The 15,539-nt window shown below is 48.1% G+C and overlaps 1 protein-coding gene across 38 annotated transcripts in view; it reads left to right on the top strand.

Moving 5' to 3' along the window:
- The window catches only part of FHOD3 (formin homology 2 domain containing 3), a 514,139-nt gene that overhangs the window by 318,910 nt on the left and 179,690 nt on the right, over positions 1-15,539 (top strand). For all 38 annotated transcript variants that reach the window (XR_014074757.1, XR_014074756.1, XR_014074755.1 and 35 more), the window contains one exon: positions 8,763-8,874. Coding sequence is in view for 26 of the 38 variants with exons in the window: in XM_081562360.1 (XP_081418486.1) it covers positions 8,763-8,874 (112 nt within the window). In the remaining 12 variants the exon portion in view is untranslated. The remainder of the gene's footprint in view (positions 1-8,762; positions 8,875-15,539) is intronic.

The following is a 15,539-nucleotide window of genomic DNA, read 5'->3' as shown; positions in this document are numbered from 1 at the left end:
CCAGAGGTTGGAGTCAGACCTTAAAGGAGCCAGCAGGCTGAGGGGACCCCAAGATCCAGAATGGGTCCCCAGCTACAGGGCTGGAACAGCAGTTTTTTTCATGCCACTCTGAGATGATTAGCTTCAGGGAGCTGATTTGTGGCAGGAACCACAACTCTCCAAAGGCTTATTGATAAACCAGTACTGCAGCTTACAAATTTACATAGTCAAGATCCCTTTTGAACGTAAATGGGAGGAAACAGGAATGAGGTGGGACTCTGACCCTTCTGCCCTTTTGGGGCATGTGGCCAAACACTTGCAGCTGTGTTCCAGCTTCTGGGAAATGGGTGGCTCTAATATGGAGGAACATCTGGGATGATGTAAAAGCTTCACTGTAGCCGATGTGCTGTTCCTCGGACAGAGATGTTCTAGGAGAGTTAGGTGGACAGGACGACTGAAAAAAGCATAAGCTTCCAGGACCCCCCTGGGAGCAGCCCTACCAGCTCAGGTCATCCTTTGCCGGCACTGCTGACCCCCATCCCTGCAGCCTCTCTCTACCTGCCAGTACTCATCTGCCAGACCTTCTCCATCCACTCTAAGGAGATGCCAGCTGACTGCCACACTCTGGCTAACAACAGCACTTTCACCATTCCTGAGCTTGGCAGTTGTCCACTGTCATGTTTCCAGGGCTGGTTATTTACATAAGAAAGTTCTTTAACTTTGATTATTGCTCAGAGAAGAATATGTGTCACATTTCCCCATGGCTTATGTTTTTGCACCAGAGGGAAAGCTAGGGTTCCCTATAGTATAGTAGAAATCAGATTAGCCTTGGTTTTCTTTGACTTCCTCTAGAAATTAGCTGTGTGACCAGTCACAGAGTCTTCTGGACCAGGAGGTTTTGTATCTGAAGCTGGGGATAGCACTCATGGGAAGCACCCGCTCTAGTTGATTCCCCCCTTCATTTTGCAGGTACTATCGCACTGTTCCCTAAGGTGGTATTTTAGTGCAGGATTTTGGTAGTGCTTAGATAACAACAATGGATTTATGTTACCTGTTATCAGCCAACTCTTCATAGTTACACTGAGGAATGTATCCCAAAGGAAATTTAGCAAAGTGGATGTTTTTCGGTCTTGTTCACTTTTAGTCATTATTCTTTACAGAAACCTCCAGGTAAGCCCCAGTACTTTATCTCAGTAGAAGAACATGTTCTTTTACAGCATTATTTACTATTTTGACATTTATTTGAATTATTTTTGAATTTTTGTTTTTGTTGTTCAGTTGCTAAGTTGTGTCCACCTCTTTGCAACCCCATGGACTGTAGCATGCCAGGTTCCTCTGTCTTCCACTGTCTCCCAGAGCTTGCTCAAACTTATGTCCATTGAGTTGGTGATACCATCCAACTATCTTGACCTCTGCTGCTGCCTCTTCCTTTTGCCTTCCATCCTTCCCAGTATCAGAGTCTTTGTTTTTGAATAGTCTTCTGTATTTGACATTCTGCAAGATTTCCTGCCACTAAATAGTAAAAACTTGAGGGGTTCCCAGCCCCACAAGTGGCTACTCCATTAATCACCAAGTTGGTTCCCTTTCTGCAAATTGCATTGGTACATACGTGGGTTGGCCATTAGGCCCTGAAGCCATAGCACATTGGTTTGATGCGGGTGACTTCCTGTCCTGGCATGTGTGCCAACTTTGGGGTCTGCATCCCTTCCCCACAGACACCTGAAAGCCTTGGCTCAGAATTTTGGACTCAGGGAGTGTATTTTGGCCTATACTTTATTTCTGATAAGATCAACCTCATTGTTATGATGATAGCACGAAAGGGAAGAGATGTGGACTCCAAGACATCTGATAACCAGTTGCAAAGGCTTTGGGGCCCATTCTGAGCTTTTTGCTTAGGAATTCTGAGCTTGAGTATATGTCTTTGGAGTAAAGCATTTAAGAGACTTTTGGTAAGTATCTTAAGTCACTTGAATTTTGTTGTTGTTCTTATTAAAATATTCAGTATATTCTTAGTTCTGGTTAGCTTGTAAACGGTGTGGCAAAGCTTTGTGGATCCAGTTACCCTCCAATTTCTAATTCAGTTTTAATAACCAGCATCCACTTCTATAACATACTTACGTTTTTTTTTAGTGGAAAATGAAACAGATAGAATGAAGCATGTGTTTTAAACCCCTTTTATAATTTAAATCCTGAGGTTTGGAAATTGTTTTCTTTCTATGGTTGCTGAATTTTTAGAAGAGTAGGAATTTGGAGACTTGGGGGAATACTTTTATTTCTACTTCATAAGCAACGTATTTGACCTGCTAAGTGAAGTTCTTGGTCTTCTCTAAGTACTATAAAACGTGAAGGGAGTTCCAGTTTGCTTGTTTATTTGTTTATTTCAGACTGTGCTGGGTCTTGGTTGCTGTGCGGGCTTTCCTCTGGTTGCAACGAGCTGGGGCTACTCTCTAGCTGTGGTGCAGCCGCTTCTTGTTGCGGTGGCTTTGTTTATTGCAGAGCGTGGGCTCTATGGTGCTCAAGCTTAAGTCATTGTGGTTCCTGGCTCAGGAGCGCAGGCTCAATAGTGTGGCACATGGGCTTATTTGCCCCCAGGCATGTGAGATCTTCCCGGATTAGGGATGGAACCTTTGTCTCTTGGATTCACAGGCAGTTTCTTTACTGCTGAGCCACCAGAGAAGCCCTCTAGTTTGCTTTTAAGAGCAGAATTATTGAGGAACTGACTCTTACTCCTTTTCCATACATCTGGTGGTTACATTTTATCTAAACTCTAGACAGCCAGGTTCTGTACAGGCTGACTCCATGCCCTCCTTGTGGGTTGACCTGGAAAATTAAACAACAGCAACACCAAGCCAGCCAAGCCCTGTGGACACCATCCTCCTCCTCAGTCCCCACCTCCTGGTGTGGAGGTGACACTGAGTCCTGGGTTGTTCGTGGGCCCTCCCTGGTGTTCGGAAGCCTCACGGCCTCCACTTTATGCTGTGCAGGAACAGAGAGGAACAGCTGCCGCGGAGAGTAAGGTTCACACTGATGAGAAGCACAATTCACCGCTGGCTGCGTGTTCCTGTCCTCGTGCGAAAGGGTTGTCTCAGATTCCTGTTATATACTGTGATTTAGCTGCATGTTTAAAACAACATAAAACAAAATTTATTATGATGGACAGTGCTAAAATAGAGTACCAGTTGTTCCTTGAATGTAATTATAGTTGACCCTTGAATTATGCAGAGGTTAGAGACCCAGACCCTCTCAGGAGTTGGAAAACTGTGTATAAATTAAAGTCAACTCTCCATATCTGCAGTTCTTCTATATTCGCAGTGGTTCCGCATGCATGGATTCAACTAGCCGCGGATCATGTAGTACCATAGTATTTACTTTTGAAAAAGAAAAAAAACTTCCTATGAGTGGACCTGCACAAACCCATGTTATTCAGGGGTTGACTATATATAAAAGTAGGTAATGTGTAGCCCAAGGGCTGAACGTAGACCCTCCCCTCCGTGTAGTTCCTCCAACCCTAAAATAAGTGGGCTTGCTTGTATAAGCAGGAACCTGAAGGCTGTCACACTGCCCTTCGGGGCCCTGGAAGCCCAGAAGGCTGGCTAGATCAGCTCTGAGCCTGTCCGGCTGCCTCTGCTCCAGTGTCAGGGCCTGGCTCTGGGGCGTTGCTCTCTGTCCTCAGTAGCCTGGCTCTGAGGGCCCCTGGCATGGGTAACACTCTCAGCCGTGTTGTGTGGAGGTGTTCTGAGTCCTGTCTCCAAAGCAGGATGACTGTCTCCTTAAAGGCAGGGCTACAGCTTCCTGACTCCCGGCACCCCAGGGACCCTCAGTGGGTGCTGGGCATCTGGAAGGCACTCATTGAAAGAAGCAGCAGAACATCTTGGGATTGGGAAGGGCCTTAAATGGCTCAGCCAGCTCATCCCCATCCAGGTTCTGAATTCCTTCTGCAATAGCCTTAGCAAGGGCCACCCAGACCCTCTGATGTGGGGAATCTATGCCTGTAGCATCCTACTGGTCTCAGAACCACTGCTTCTGAGACTGACTCTGTGTTGCCCTGGTTACTGTTTTGCGACCAGTCACTTTATCTTACCAAGTGGTTCATGCTCCATAAGAATGAGAATCAGTTCTTATTGATTGCCCTCGGTGCTAGACAGATAGGCAGAGTTTTGAGCCTGTAAGTTATTTGTGATGAAACCGCCCCTTAGAACATGAAGGAGCACCAGGCAGAGATGAAATGTCATTGGAGGGTCACTGCCACAGCCCTTTGAGAAGCCTCCAGTGTCTGAGCCTTGCAGTGGTGTGTGTGCTGGCATCCATGCCGTGTGTTCCCCACCCCTCATTCATGGTCCTTGCTCTGGCTGCCACGGTGGGCCTGCCTCTCCTGGTCCATCACTGGCCTCTCGTTTACCTCCTCTTAGCAGGTCAGGAAGCTCAGTGGCCACTCCTGCTAGAATGTGTCTTAGAGTAAGTACAGCGGATTTTTAAGAGCTCTGAGATGATGAGCAGCATGTTTGGACTTGGAGGAATGGCTGTGTGGCCTCCATTGTGGCTGTTCCAAGGTTTTAGAGGGTTTTGATAGCATTCCAGATACTTGAGGGCATCAAATTAAGTGAATTCTGGAAAAATGAGCGTTTGGTGTAGAAATCTTTTGAAGTCAGGAATTCTTATTACTTTCAAGTCTGTACAGCAATGCTAATAAGGTATTTCTGAAGAGGAGCTCCGCTGGTTGTATTTTGATGATTAGTTGGGACATGCTAGCAATTAGTACTGTTCATTTCCATTAAATTAATGTGCTAATGCTCTCTTTTTTCTAAAGTAGTTTAACTATATAATATGTTTGTGATTAATTTTACATAGTAAGACTTCCAAACACACATAAACATCAACTTAGACCGAGTAGAAGCCAAATTTATAGAAGCCTAAAATCATGAATCAGAAGAGTTTTTAGGGGTTTTTTAAAAATAAAATTACAGTGGCAAAAGATCTCTAAGCAGAGCCTTCATAGCAAAGGAGAAGACGACGTGAACGGGCATGTTGAGACTAATAGGGAAAGAAGACTTCCTGAGAAAACAGTGGTTTCTTACTTAGAGAACCTTGTAAGGGAGAGTGGGTCCTTGGGTACCACGTCAGCCAAGGCCCCGTGACCACAGAGATGCCCAGGAGGGAGCCCAGCTAAGACCGGCTGATAGGGCAGTGGGCTGGGCAGCAGCCAGGTTCTTTCCCACGAAGGCACCGAGGAGGCTTAAACCACATAATAATAGTCCACCCACTGAGGAGGGCGCCAAGCCTGGGCTTGCTGGATTGTTTTATTTACTTGAAGACATTTTTCTGCTCTGCATGTACCAAGATAACACAGTTCATTGTGCCATGCCTTCCTCTCCTACCCCCCACCTTGTAGTTGCTGAGAAAAATACTCTGGAATTTAGTCTATTCCCAGTTAGGGAGAACAGAGAATGTGGGACACGGGTGACAAGAGGTGAACGTGCTCTGGAGAGTTCAGAGCCCTCACCAGAACTCAGGTCCCATTTTGATAAGGATGTCACAGTGTGGACGGATGGAAGCCCAAAGGCGCTAATTGTCCTCAGTGCACTTGGGCGGTTGGGGCCCAGCCGTGCTGAGGGCTGTGGTGGAGTAGGGGGTCGGAGCGGGCTGAGGAGATGGGCTCTACACCCATTAGTGGTTGGGTCTGCAGACCAAACCTTGGTGAAGAGGAAACTCCGGCCTGCCCATGTACAGTACTGACCCAGCAGCCCCTTGGAGGCAGATGCGGTTTCTGGTGTGTCAGAAAAAACAGCATCTCTGCCACCAGGTGACTTCTGCTCTGGGGCTTCCCTGGTGGCTCAGCTGGTAAAGAATCTACCTGCCATGCAGGAGACCCCGGTTCGATTCCTGGGTCAGGAAGATCCCCTGGGGAAGGGACCGGCTGCTCTAGACAGGCGTGACATGTGTATCAGGTGAGTGAACGTGAATGTAGCAGTTACAGGTCATGATAAAGGATGTGAAGAAAACAGAACAAGGTGACATGAGTGACCAAGGGGCTTCTTTGGTCATCAGGGGCTTATGAAGTCACCAGAAAGGTTATTTCCCATGAGGGGAAATCTCTCAGACCTGGAAGATAAGGAAAGGCCAGTCCTGTGGTGACTGGTGAGGGAATAGCCAATGAGAAAACTCTTGAGCCAGGCACAAGCTTCAGTATGTGAAAAACACGGTCACGTGACTAAAGAGAGGTGGCTGATGGGAGCGCCCTGGGTAGAAGGGGGGTGATGGGATGAGGACAGAGAGCTTGGTAGTGACATAAAGCTTGCAGGGTTGGACGCCACCCTGAATGTGATGCAGGGCCAGTGGAGAGTTGAGAGTGCCAGGGTCACTCAGGCTGAAGTTTAGAGAAAAGGCTTCAAGGTGACAAGCCCAGAAGTACTGAGGAGGCTCTCACGGTGGTCTCAGATGGACAGGGAGAGGGGGCTGTGGGCAGAGTCAGGGCGGGGATAGCTACCGACAGCCCTGATGGATGGAGTCATTGTGAAATTGGGAGGGAGGAGGGCAGGGTGACTCCTGCTTGCCCTCAGTGAGTGGATGGTGGGGCCTTGTCCTGAGGAGTGGACTTGTGGAAGGAACACGCTGGAAGTGGTGACTGGGACAGGATGAGCACAAGTGCAGATAGAGAGTTCTGTTTGGGCTACATTGAATTTGAGGGCCCATAAGAGTGGTGAGGTCAGGTGCCAGGTCTGAAGAGCATTGAGTCATAAATGGGATTTGCGGTTAAGGGCCTGGATGAACTCACCTGGACAGAGTGTGTGGCAAGGAAGCAGGAGTGGGGAGTGAACTCTGAGGCCTTCCCACACCTGAAGGTTGAGCTTCTTAGAAGGAGCCAGCTAGTGTAGCCCCCCAGGGAGGAGACTGTGGTCAGCCATGTCATGAGGAAATTGTTTCTGGAAGGAGCAGTTGATTGTCATGTGCTGCTGAGAGTTGAGATAAAATGAGCCTAGAAGAGTAACCATTGGACAACATGGAAAGTGCAAGTGTTAGTGACTCAGTCATGTCCAACTCTTTGTGACCCCATGAACTGTAGCCTGTCAGGCTCCTGTGTCCATGGAATTCTCCAGGCAAGGATACTGGAGTGGGTTGCCATTTCCTTCTCCAGGGGATCTTCCTGACCCAGGGATCGAGCTTGGGTCTCCTGCATTGTAGGCGGATTCTTTACCATCTGAGCCGCCAGGGAAGCCTGGACAACATAGAGGCCATCAGCAACCTTGACAAGAGTAATTTAATCTGCGCCGTGAAGATAGAAGCCCTGTCAGATTGGGTTGAGGAGTCCATGGGAAATGGGGAAGGGAAATCAGGAAGTGTGGCAACTCTTTTGAGTGATTTTCTTATAAAGGGAAGCTGGAAACCATGGCACTGGCTGGAGAAGCTGTGGAATCGAGGAAAAGCCAGCTGGTTTACTACGGGAGATGACAGAGGACAGGGTGAGGGGGGGAGGTGGGATCATTAATTTGGAGAAATGATGTGGGGTGGGTGATGGTTTCTCCCTGTCCCCCCAGCGTGGGCAGGGCTCAACGTCCCCCGCCCCTCCATGAAGTCCACACCTGGCTCTAATATATTGATGTGAGCAGATGCCTGTAGGAGTCCCTGGGCCTTTCTCGGCTGCAGAGCTGGAGGAGTGCCTGAAGCTTGTTCTCCGCAGCCACGGGGGTGGGAGAGCGAATGTGGGCTGATTGGCTGCTCCTTGGGAGATTTATTCATTCCACGAGCAAACACCGCTGAGCCCACTCTGGCCTAGGTGTGGTTCCGGCCCCGCAGACCCCATGCACGGCAGCCCCTCTCCCCAGGAGAGCGCTTTCTGGCCGTGGGGTGGGGGCGGGGGCAGGGGGGCACTGGCCAGCCACCTGCTGGCCACTCCCCGCCCCCCCACCCCACCACACCCCCTGCCCCCCTGCCCCCCGCCCCGAGGAGCAGCCCTGAGGCAGATATGCTATTTCCTAGAAGGGGGATTTGAACCTGTTTCCAGGAGGAAGCTGGTGTGTGATTTCTTTGAGAAGGAGGAACTGGGGTGCAGGAAAGGAGACAGGAGTCAAGGTTGTAGCAGCAAAGCCTGTGGGGAGGGTTGGGGGGCTGAGCCGGAAGCCCCAAGCTGCCACAGCCCACCCTCAACCCCACCCCACTCCACCCCCCAACCCCCATGGAGGCTAAATAAGTTAGGGATCAATGGCGGCTGCATTTCTCCAGGTAAGTGACCTTCAGTCCGCGTGAAGAGGGGCCCTGGGCTGGGTGTGGCTCCTCACGAGTGCGGTCCTCTGGGCCCAGGACTGTGGAGGTGAGGCCCCAGATGGCCTTCCCTGTGCAGTTTTAAGAACCCGGACTTGGTTCAAGCATCCTGTCGCAGCCTCAGACAAGTCATTTAGCCTGCTGTGCCTGCTTCTTCATCAGAAAAAGAAATGAGACTTAATTGCTGTACATCACAGTGATCTAGTCTAGTTAAAATGAAGTTACCTACCCAGCAACCACCGCCTCCTGTGTTGACAGACAACCTGTATGAGCTCTGGGGCCAAAGGCCTTGGGTTCGAATTCTGGTTCCGTTTCTAGCTGTGGTATCTTGAGTCAGGGACTCTGGGCTTCAGTTTACTGATCTGTGCAATGGGGTTAATACTGACACCTGCCTTCTGAGGTGTCCAGTGAAGGAAACTGCGTAATTGCTGAGAAGAGCAGCTGGGTGACAGCTGCTGTCAGGGAGAAGCCTGCGGACGTCCCTGCTGTGTCTGCAGCCACACGATGGTTGTGTCTTGTCTCCGCAGTTCCGCCTGGTGGTGAAGACAGCCCTGAAGCTGCTGCTGGTCTTTGTGGAATACTCGGAGTCCAATGCACCTCTCCTGATTCAGGCCATCTCTGCCGTGGACACAAAAAGGGGTGAGTGATCCCTGCCTGCTATGTCATCCAAGTAAAAGTGTCTCATGTAAGATTTCCACTTTTTATTTCCATGTTCAAAGCAGAATTAAGAAGGAACAGAGTTCCCTTTGTGTGGACTTCTGACATCAGGAACCAGATGTTTCAGGATGTATATGTATAAAGATTAGGTGAAGGAGGGAACAGTGAAAGAAAAGCACCCCTGGCTGACCCAGGACAGGTCAGACTTCAGCTTATCTTTATGCTCCATCTTCAGCCCCCACAACGGAACACACAGGACCAGCTTGTTCTCTTCTTTTCCCATCCTTCTGGGGTCACTTTGGCTCCTTCCTCTCTTCCTCTCCCTCCCAGCTGCTTTATTGGCTCTCACCCCACAATGTTCATTGAACGTCTTCCCTCCCTTGCATCCTCTTCATCCTCTCTCACTGGGCATCCTTTGCCTCCCTGAAATGCTACCCACCCCTCTGCTATTGGAGGATTCTTCTAAAGCACAAATTTGGTCATATCGTTTTCCATCTAAAACCTGCCGGTGGCTCCCCAGTGCCCGGTTAGGACTGACCTTCACTACCCAATCCCTGTTTACCTGCCACCCCCACCTCCCACCCAGCCTGCACCAGGCCCACCCTGCCTTGGATCAGATGAGCATATTCTTTCAAAGCTCCCGTGTGCCCCTGATCTCTGCTGTGTTGTTATCATTGCCCGTTCTCCCAGGAGTGTGTGTCCTGCTGGACGGTGGGGTGCCTGTCCCCTCTGGGTGTCCCAGCACCTGGCTGAACCACAGCAGGAAGGCCTACTGCTGGCCTGCACACCTGATGACAGATGAGCTTTGGATTTGGTTTACTGCATGACATACTGTGTCCCCTTTAATATTGTGAAGTCTGATTCCGAAACGGGTTTTTGTTTTGTTTTATTCTTTTAAACGGCTTCCCTGGTAGCTTGGATGGTAAAGAATCTGGCTGCAATGCAGGAGACCAGGGTTCGATCCCTGGGTTGGAAAGATCCCCTGGAAAAGGGCATGGCAACCCACTCCAGTATTCTTGCCTGGAGAATCCCATGAACAGAAGAGCCTGGTGAGCTACAGTCCATGCGATTGCAAAGAGTTGGAGACGACTGAGTGACTAACAAATACTTAGGTTTTGTTCTTCAGTAGGACATTTTTATTAATATTGTCATCCCCACAAAGACTCTAACAAGAACAAAAACTTGTTAACATTAATTATTTTCTTTTTATAATGGAAATACTCTGTAGAAAATTTGGAAAAAACAGTGTAAAGAAGACCATAAAAAATTTTACCTGTAGTCTCACCAGATAGAATTGTTGTTAACGTGTTGGTGTATGGTGTGTGTGTGTGTGTGTGTATATGTATGGACACACATGTTTATGTACAGGTCAGCTCAGGGACAACTGACAAAAAGAAATGAGAGGCCTAAATAGCTTTCTTTGATTCAAAACACTTGTGTCTCTGACTCAGTGTTGATCAGAGACCCACATTCAGGACTGAATGCAAAGATAAAAGAAAGAAGCTTCCTAGTTGCTTTGAAAGTTTGAATTTAAGTTAATGAAAGCCATCCAGGTCCATGAACTGGGCTTCCACACTTTTCCACAAACACATAGGCAGATGTCAGTCCCCAGCACGATGGACTGCAGAGGGGAGGCAACTCCAGGCCTGTGTGTGCGTGTACCACAGAGACAGTCCTAGTGTGTGATCAGGGGCTGAATCTGGAAAGTTGATGCCAGACTGGGGCAGGTTTTTTCTGCCAAGGCTTGTTGCCATCTGAAGCATGAGCATGAAGACCCTTGTGGCCTAAAGCACATCAAGGGGACCCCTTGAGAATCATAATGAAGGCTCCCAATGACTCAGAAGCCAGGGTGGACTTTCCTAAGGCCAGTCCATGGCTTAGGGTCAAAGGTAGATGTTTGAGAAGAGAGTGAAGCTGATCCTTTCATTCATCCTTCGAAGATTCACACTGTATTCTCCAACTCTTTGAGTTACTTTAGGATAATCAGCAGACTCTTCATTTTCCTATCCTAAATTTCAGGTAACCCTTGGGGCCCTTGTCACGTGGGCCGTGTTAAAGGAGACAACCTTCTTATGACCTTGAGGTTCTCCCTTGACTTCACTGGTTTGGGAGCTCAGAGCTATCTCACGGAGAGACCATTTAGGGTAGAGGAATGATCCTGAGCACACCCAACCCCCAAGTCTCCACCTGCAGGCCCAGCTGTACACTCAACTGTACTCTCTCCCCCCAAGACAAAGCGATGGCTGCTCTTCCCCAATTTGTAAAATAAAAAGTCATAACAGTGAATGGATTGTTTTCTCCACCTCATGGTTTTTCCAATGAAATTTCTTAAGCTTTTGGCAAGTATTGTCATCTGGCTGCTGCTGAGCCCTAGCAGCTGAGAACAAAAAGGATCGGTACTGATGGAAAAACTCAGCCATAGGTTATCATATGTGGTTCAGTCGCATATTTGTCTATGACATGTGTGGTCTTGGCCATGACATTATAACACATACATATAACACCATCCTATATTACTGCTAGTAAAACTGTTCCTGAGCTCTGTGCTGGAATTGGACACATAAATGTGTCATGCCGTTCTGCAGGGTGGGGCATGACTTGCAGGTGCGTTTCAACCTGGCACGTTGAGAGGCTGCTCTCCAGACCCTCTCAGCTGGACGAGCAAGTAGGTACACATGCCAGAGGTGACCAAGGGTAAGCTGAGTACGTCCATTTCTACACAAGTTTATAAATACGCCATAAATGTGACTCCTCAAGGTGGTTTTGGATTCATTCTTTTGGAGGTTAGGGTGGAGAATGGGCATGTTAAAGTACAGACCTTTTTAGTAGAAAGGAATTCTTTTGGATGATGAAAAATGTTGGTTTAAAGAATCAGCAAAGAAAGTCAACAAGTGAGCCACGAGTTCTCAGAAATTACTAGCAAATGAAGTTGTCCAAGAACAAATTCCTCTGCTGTATAAACAACACATCCCACACGTGGGTTAACGGGAAAGGTTCATTGGTGAGCATGGATGGACAAATTGCTGTTCTGCCAACAGTGGGCCAGTTAGGGAGCAGCAATAAAAGCTGAGGGATTTAGGTGTATCATAGGGACTAATAAATATGTGTGAATTAATGAAAATTAAAAGGGCCCCATTTGATCGTGGCAGTTGGCACTTTGGCTCAGATGCTAGAATGAAACCATGGATTTGAGTTAGTCTCTAAGGCAGGGCTCAGTGTCATACCTGTCTGTGCAGACTGGTGGCACGTCTTTTCCTTTACATGCGTCTTCAAGTCACTTTCCCTTCCTAGTGGACAGGGCCAGGCAAGAAGAGAGAATGGCAGTTAGCAGTCATGGAAGCCCACGGGAAGGCTTTGCTTTGTCATTCTGCCATCATCAAAGACTTCTTCACTCTAGTGATTAGCAGGAAACTGGTCGAGAACCCCCTGCTCCCCTGGGCAGGGTGCCCCTCCCTCTGACTGTTTGGGTTTCCCTCCCAGACAGAGGGTGGGGGTAAGTGACCAGATGGCGTACCTTATTTTGAAATTTCAGTCATAAATCTTGAGTCCTGCTAATTTGGTTCAGCACTGCTTTTGAAGAGGTGCCATTTTTCATTTGAATGTGAGGTGATGAGATATGACATAATTTTTAAACATGTGTCTCACACATGATTAACAGGGTTGGGGAGGTGGGTAGGGAATCCAGACATCCTTTCAAGCCATCTTGTCTCTGACTTGTGCTCAAGGGTACATTGCTCTGTGAAGACTGCACAAAGCATGGCGGAGGTTAGAGTGCACAGAACTCAAGCTCTGTTTCCATGGTTATTTGGAGCAGAAGTGTGCTCGTTAAGTGTTCATCCCTCACAGTGAAAGACATGCAACATGCCACTGGGACCTTGTGTTTGAGTGTTAGACCAACTCGCATACAAGGCGTTATGCAAAATATTTTATTTTCTTTGGGGTTTAATACAGAGACTTGGAAGAGAGTAAGAGGACAAGAGTATTGAGCAGTTTATCCTGTGCTTATTCATTCTGGGTTGAGAGAGGAGTGATGTGGTTTGCTGGGAGGAGGGGGCCTGGCCAGGAAGCCTGCGGAGCAGGCCTGGGGGGCAGCATGGGTGTCCCCTGCCCACCACCTCCACTGCAGTGACAGCTACTGCTGTCCAAGTGCCTGCCACACAACAGACACCGTTCTAAGCATTTTTCATATAAAATTCATTTGTTTAACATATTTAAGTGCCAATCATGTGCCTTCGAACATCAGAGAGAAACCAGGCTGTCATAGATCCTATACTCACTCCAGGGCCGGAGGTGGAGTTGCAGAGAGACGGACAATGATGATGAAGGAAGTGACCATCTCCTGATGTTCTGCATCAGCACTCAGGGGAGTCAACAAAGCTCCATATCTCCAGGACACCTCACAGTGAGCCTCTAGGGTGGATGTCATCTCACCAGTTTACATGCCTCCCCCTGAACCTCTGTTCATTCCACTACTTTGGGGCTCAATTTTGTTCTCTGTTATGTGAAGGGGGAAGGTCGTGTGGTTTATGATTCTAACACAGGGCCACCCCCTACCCACACATGTTATTCACTCAGTCATGTCCAACTCTGTGACCCCATGGACTGTAACCTCTGTCCATGGGATTCTCCAGGCAAGAATACTGGAGTGGGTGGCCATTGCCTTCTCCAGGGGATCTTCCCAAGTCAGGGATTGAACCTGGGTCTCCTGCATTGCAGGCAGATTCTTTACCATCTGAGCCACCAGGGAAGCACCAGGGAAAGTGTTAGTTGCTACCCACACATACACCCATGAAACCCCATATGGAGCAGTGAAGGTGTGGATGGGAGGCGGGGGCAGTGAACTGGACCATTTAGTTCTGACAGGCGGACTCCTGGGACAGGTACAACTGCTGGTGCTTAATGCAGGCCAGCTGGAGCCCTGACAAGGTATTTGTGTTAAACTAGAAGGTGTCCTCACCTTCCCCTTCATTCTAAAAATTTCCTGTTTTTTGGTCCCCAAACAGTCAAAGGACAGTGAACATGTATCCCAATAGAGTCTGAATACATGCAAATTTCCAGACTTGAAGTCCTTAAATGGTAAAAAGGGAATCAGATATTATAACTGAAGAACATTTTGTATATATCTTTTTTAAACTTTATTTATTTTGTCTGTGCTGGGTCTTCGTTTCTGTGTGGGCTTTGCTGTAGTGGCGGGAAGTGGGGGCTACTCTCTAGTTGCGGTGCATGGGCTTCTCATTGAGGTGGCTTTTCTTGTTGGGGAGCACAGGCTCTAGGACGTGAGGGCTTCAGTAGTTGAGGCACATAGGCTCAGTAGTTGTGGTTCCTAGGCTTTAGAGCACAGGCTCAATAGTTGTGGCGCACAAGCTTAGTTGCTCCGTGGCATGTGGGATCTTTCCAGACCAGGGATCAAGTCAAATCCATGTCTCCTGCATTGGCAGGTGGATTCTTTACCACTGAGCCACCAGAGGAGCCCCAAATACATTTTTTAATTAAATGAAGCCACTGTTTGAGTGCTTTCATTATGATGGAAAAAGTGGTGCATAGATACGTGTCTGCATAAGAGAGAAAAAGAGAGAGGGGATAGACCATTCACCTCTCTCTTTCTGGGATGAAGAGAGAGAGAGAGGGGATAGACCATTCACCTCTCTCTTTCTGGGATGAAGAGAGAGAGAGAGGAGATAGACCATTCACCTCTCTCTTTCTGGGATGAAGAGAGAGAGAGAGGAGATAGACCATTCACCTCTCTCTTTCTGGGATGAAGAGAGAGAGAGAGGGGATAGACCATTCACCTCTCTCTTTCTGGGATGAAGAGAGAGAGAGAGGAGATAGACCATTCACCTCTCTCTTTCTGGGATGAAGAGAGAGAGAGAGGAGATAGACCATTCACCTCTCTCTTTCTGGGATGAAGAGAGAGAGAGAGGAGATAGACCATTCACCTCTCTCTTTCTGGGATGAAGAGAGAGAGAGAGGAGATAGACCATTCACCTCTCTCTTTCTGGGATGAAGAGAGAGAGAGAGGAGATAGACCATTCACCTCTCTCTTTCTGGGATGCTTGCCATTGCTTCCTTCCTCTCCTTTCACAGGCCCCGTTTGACATCTTTGGCTCCAAAGTAAGCAACCAAGAAGCATTTCAGGGCCCCTGAGTCCCACTGGGAATTTTTTGCATCAGTGCTGTCTCTCTTGTACAGGCTTTTCTTTGCCCATGTAGAACTCATGTTTTCATGTTTTGTACTAGGTTGGGTGTGAGTATGAGTGACAGAGGATGCCCTTGTTATAAGCACTAGCAGAGGCATTTAGAATGCTTGACCTACACCTGGACAGTGAGACCTACTGACCACACTGATTATCTTGAGGACAGAAATGGTTACTTCGCTGGGCTATGAAGAAGAGGTGTGGACTTCAAGATAGTTTGATGATAAATATCAGCAAGAAGATAATTCAGCAGTTAGCACACAAAGGATCATGCTTTTGTGTTCAGAGTAACAAAGGGTTATAGAAGCTTAGTCATAGATTCATAGTTTGGACTAACTGGGCAACTAGCCCAAAGGAAAAGGCGTTTTGTTCCCTTGCTGGGATCATCAACAGACCTGTACTCTATCTGTGTTTTTCATGTTGTACAGTAGGTGCCTCATCCTTTTTAAATTCT

The sequence above is a fragment of the Giraffa tippelskirchi genome, chromosome 14, assembly GCF_054371585.1.
Source record: "Giraffa tippelskirchi isolate mGirTip1 chromosome 14, T2T-mGirTip1v1.2.pri, whole genome shotgun sequence".
Classification (NCBI taxonomy): domain Eukaryota; kingdom Metazoa; phylum Chordata; class Mammalia; order Artiodactyla; family Giraffidae; genus Giraffa; species Giraffa tippelskirchi.
Note: the sequence above shows the minus strand (reverse complement) of the source record. Positions and strands in the feature narration are given on the sequence as shown.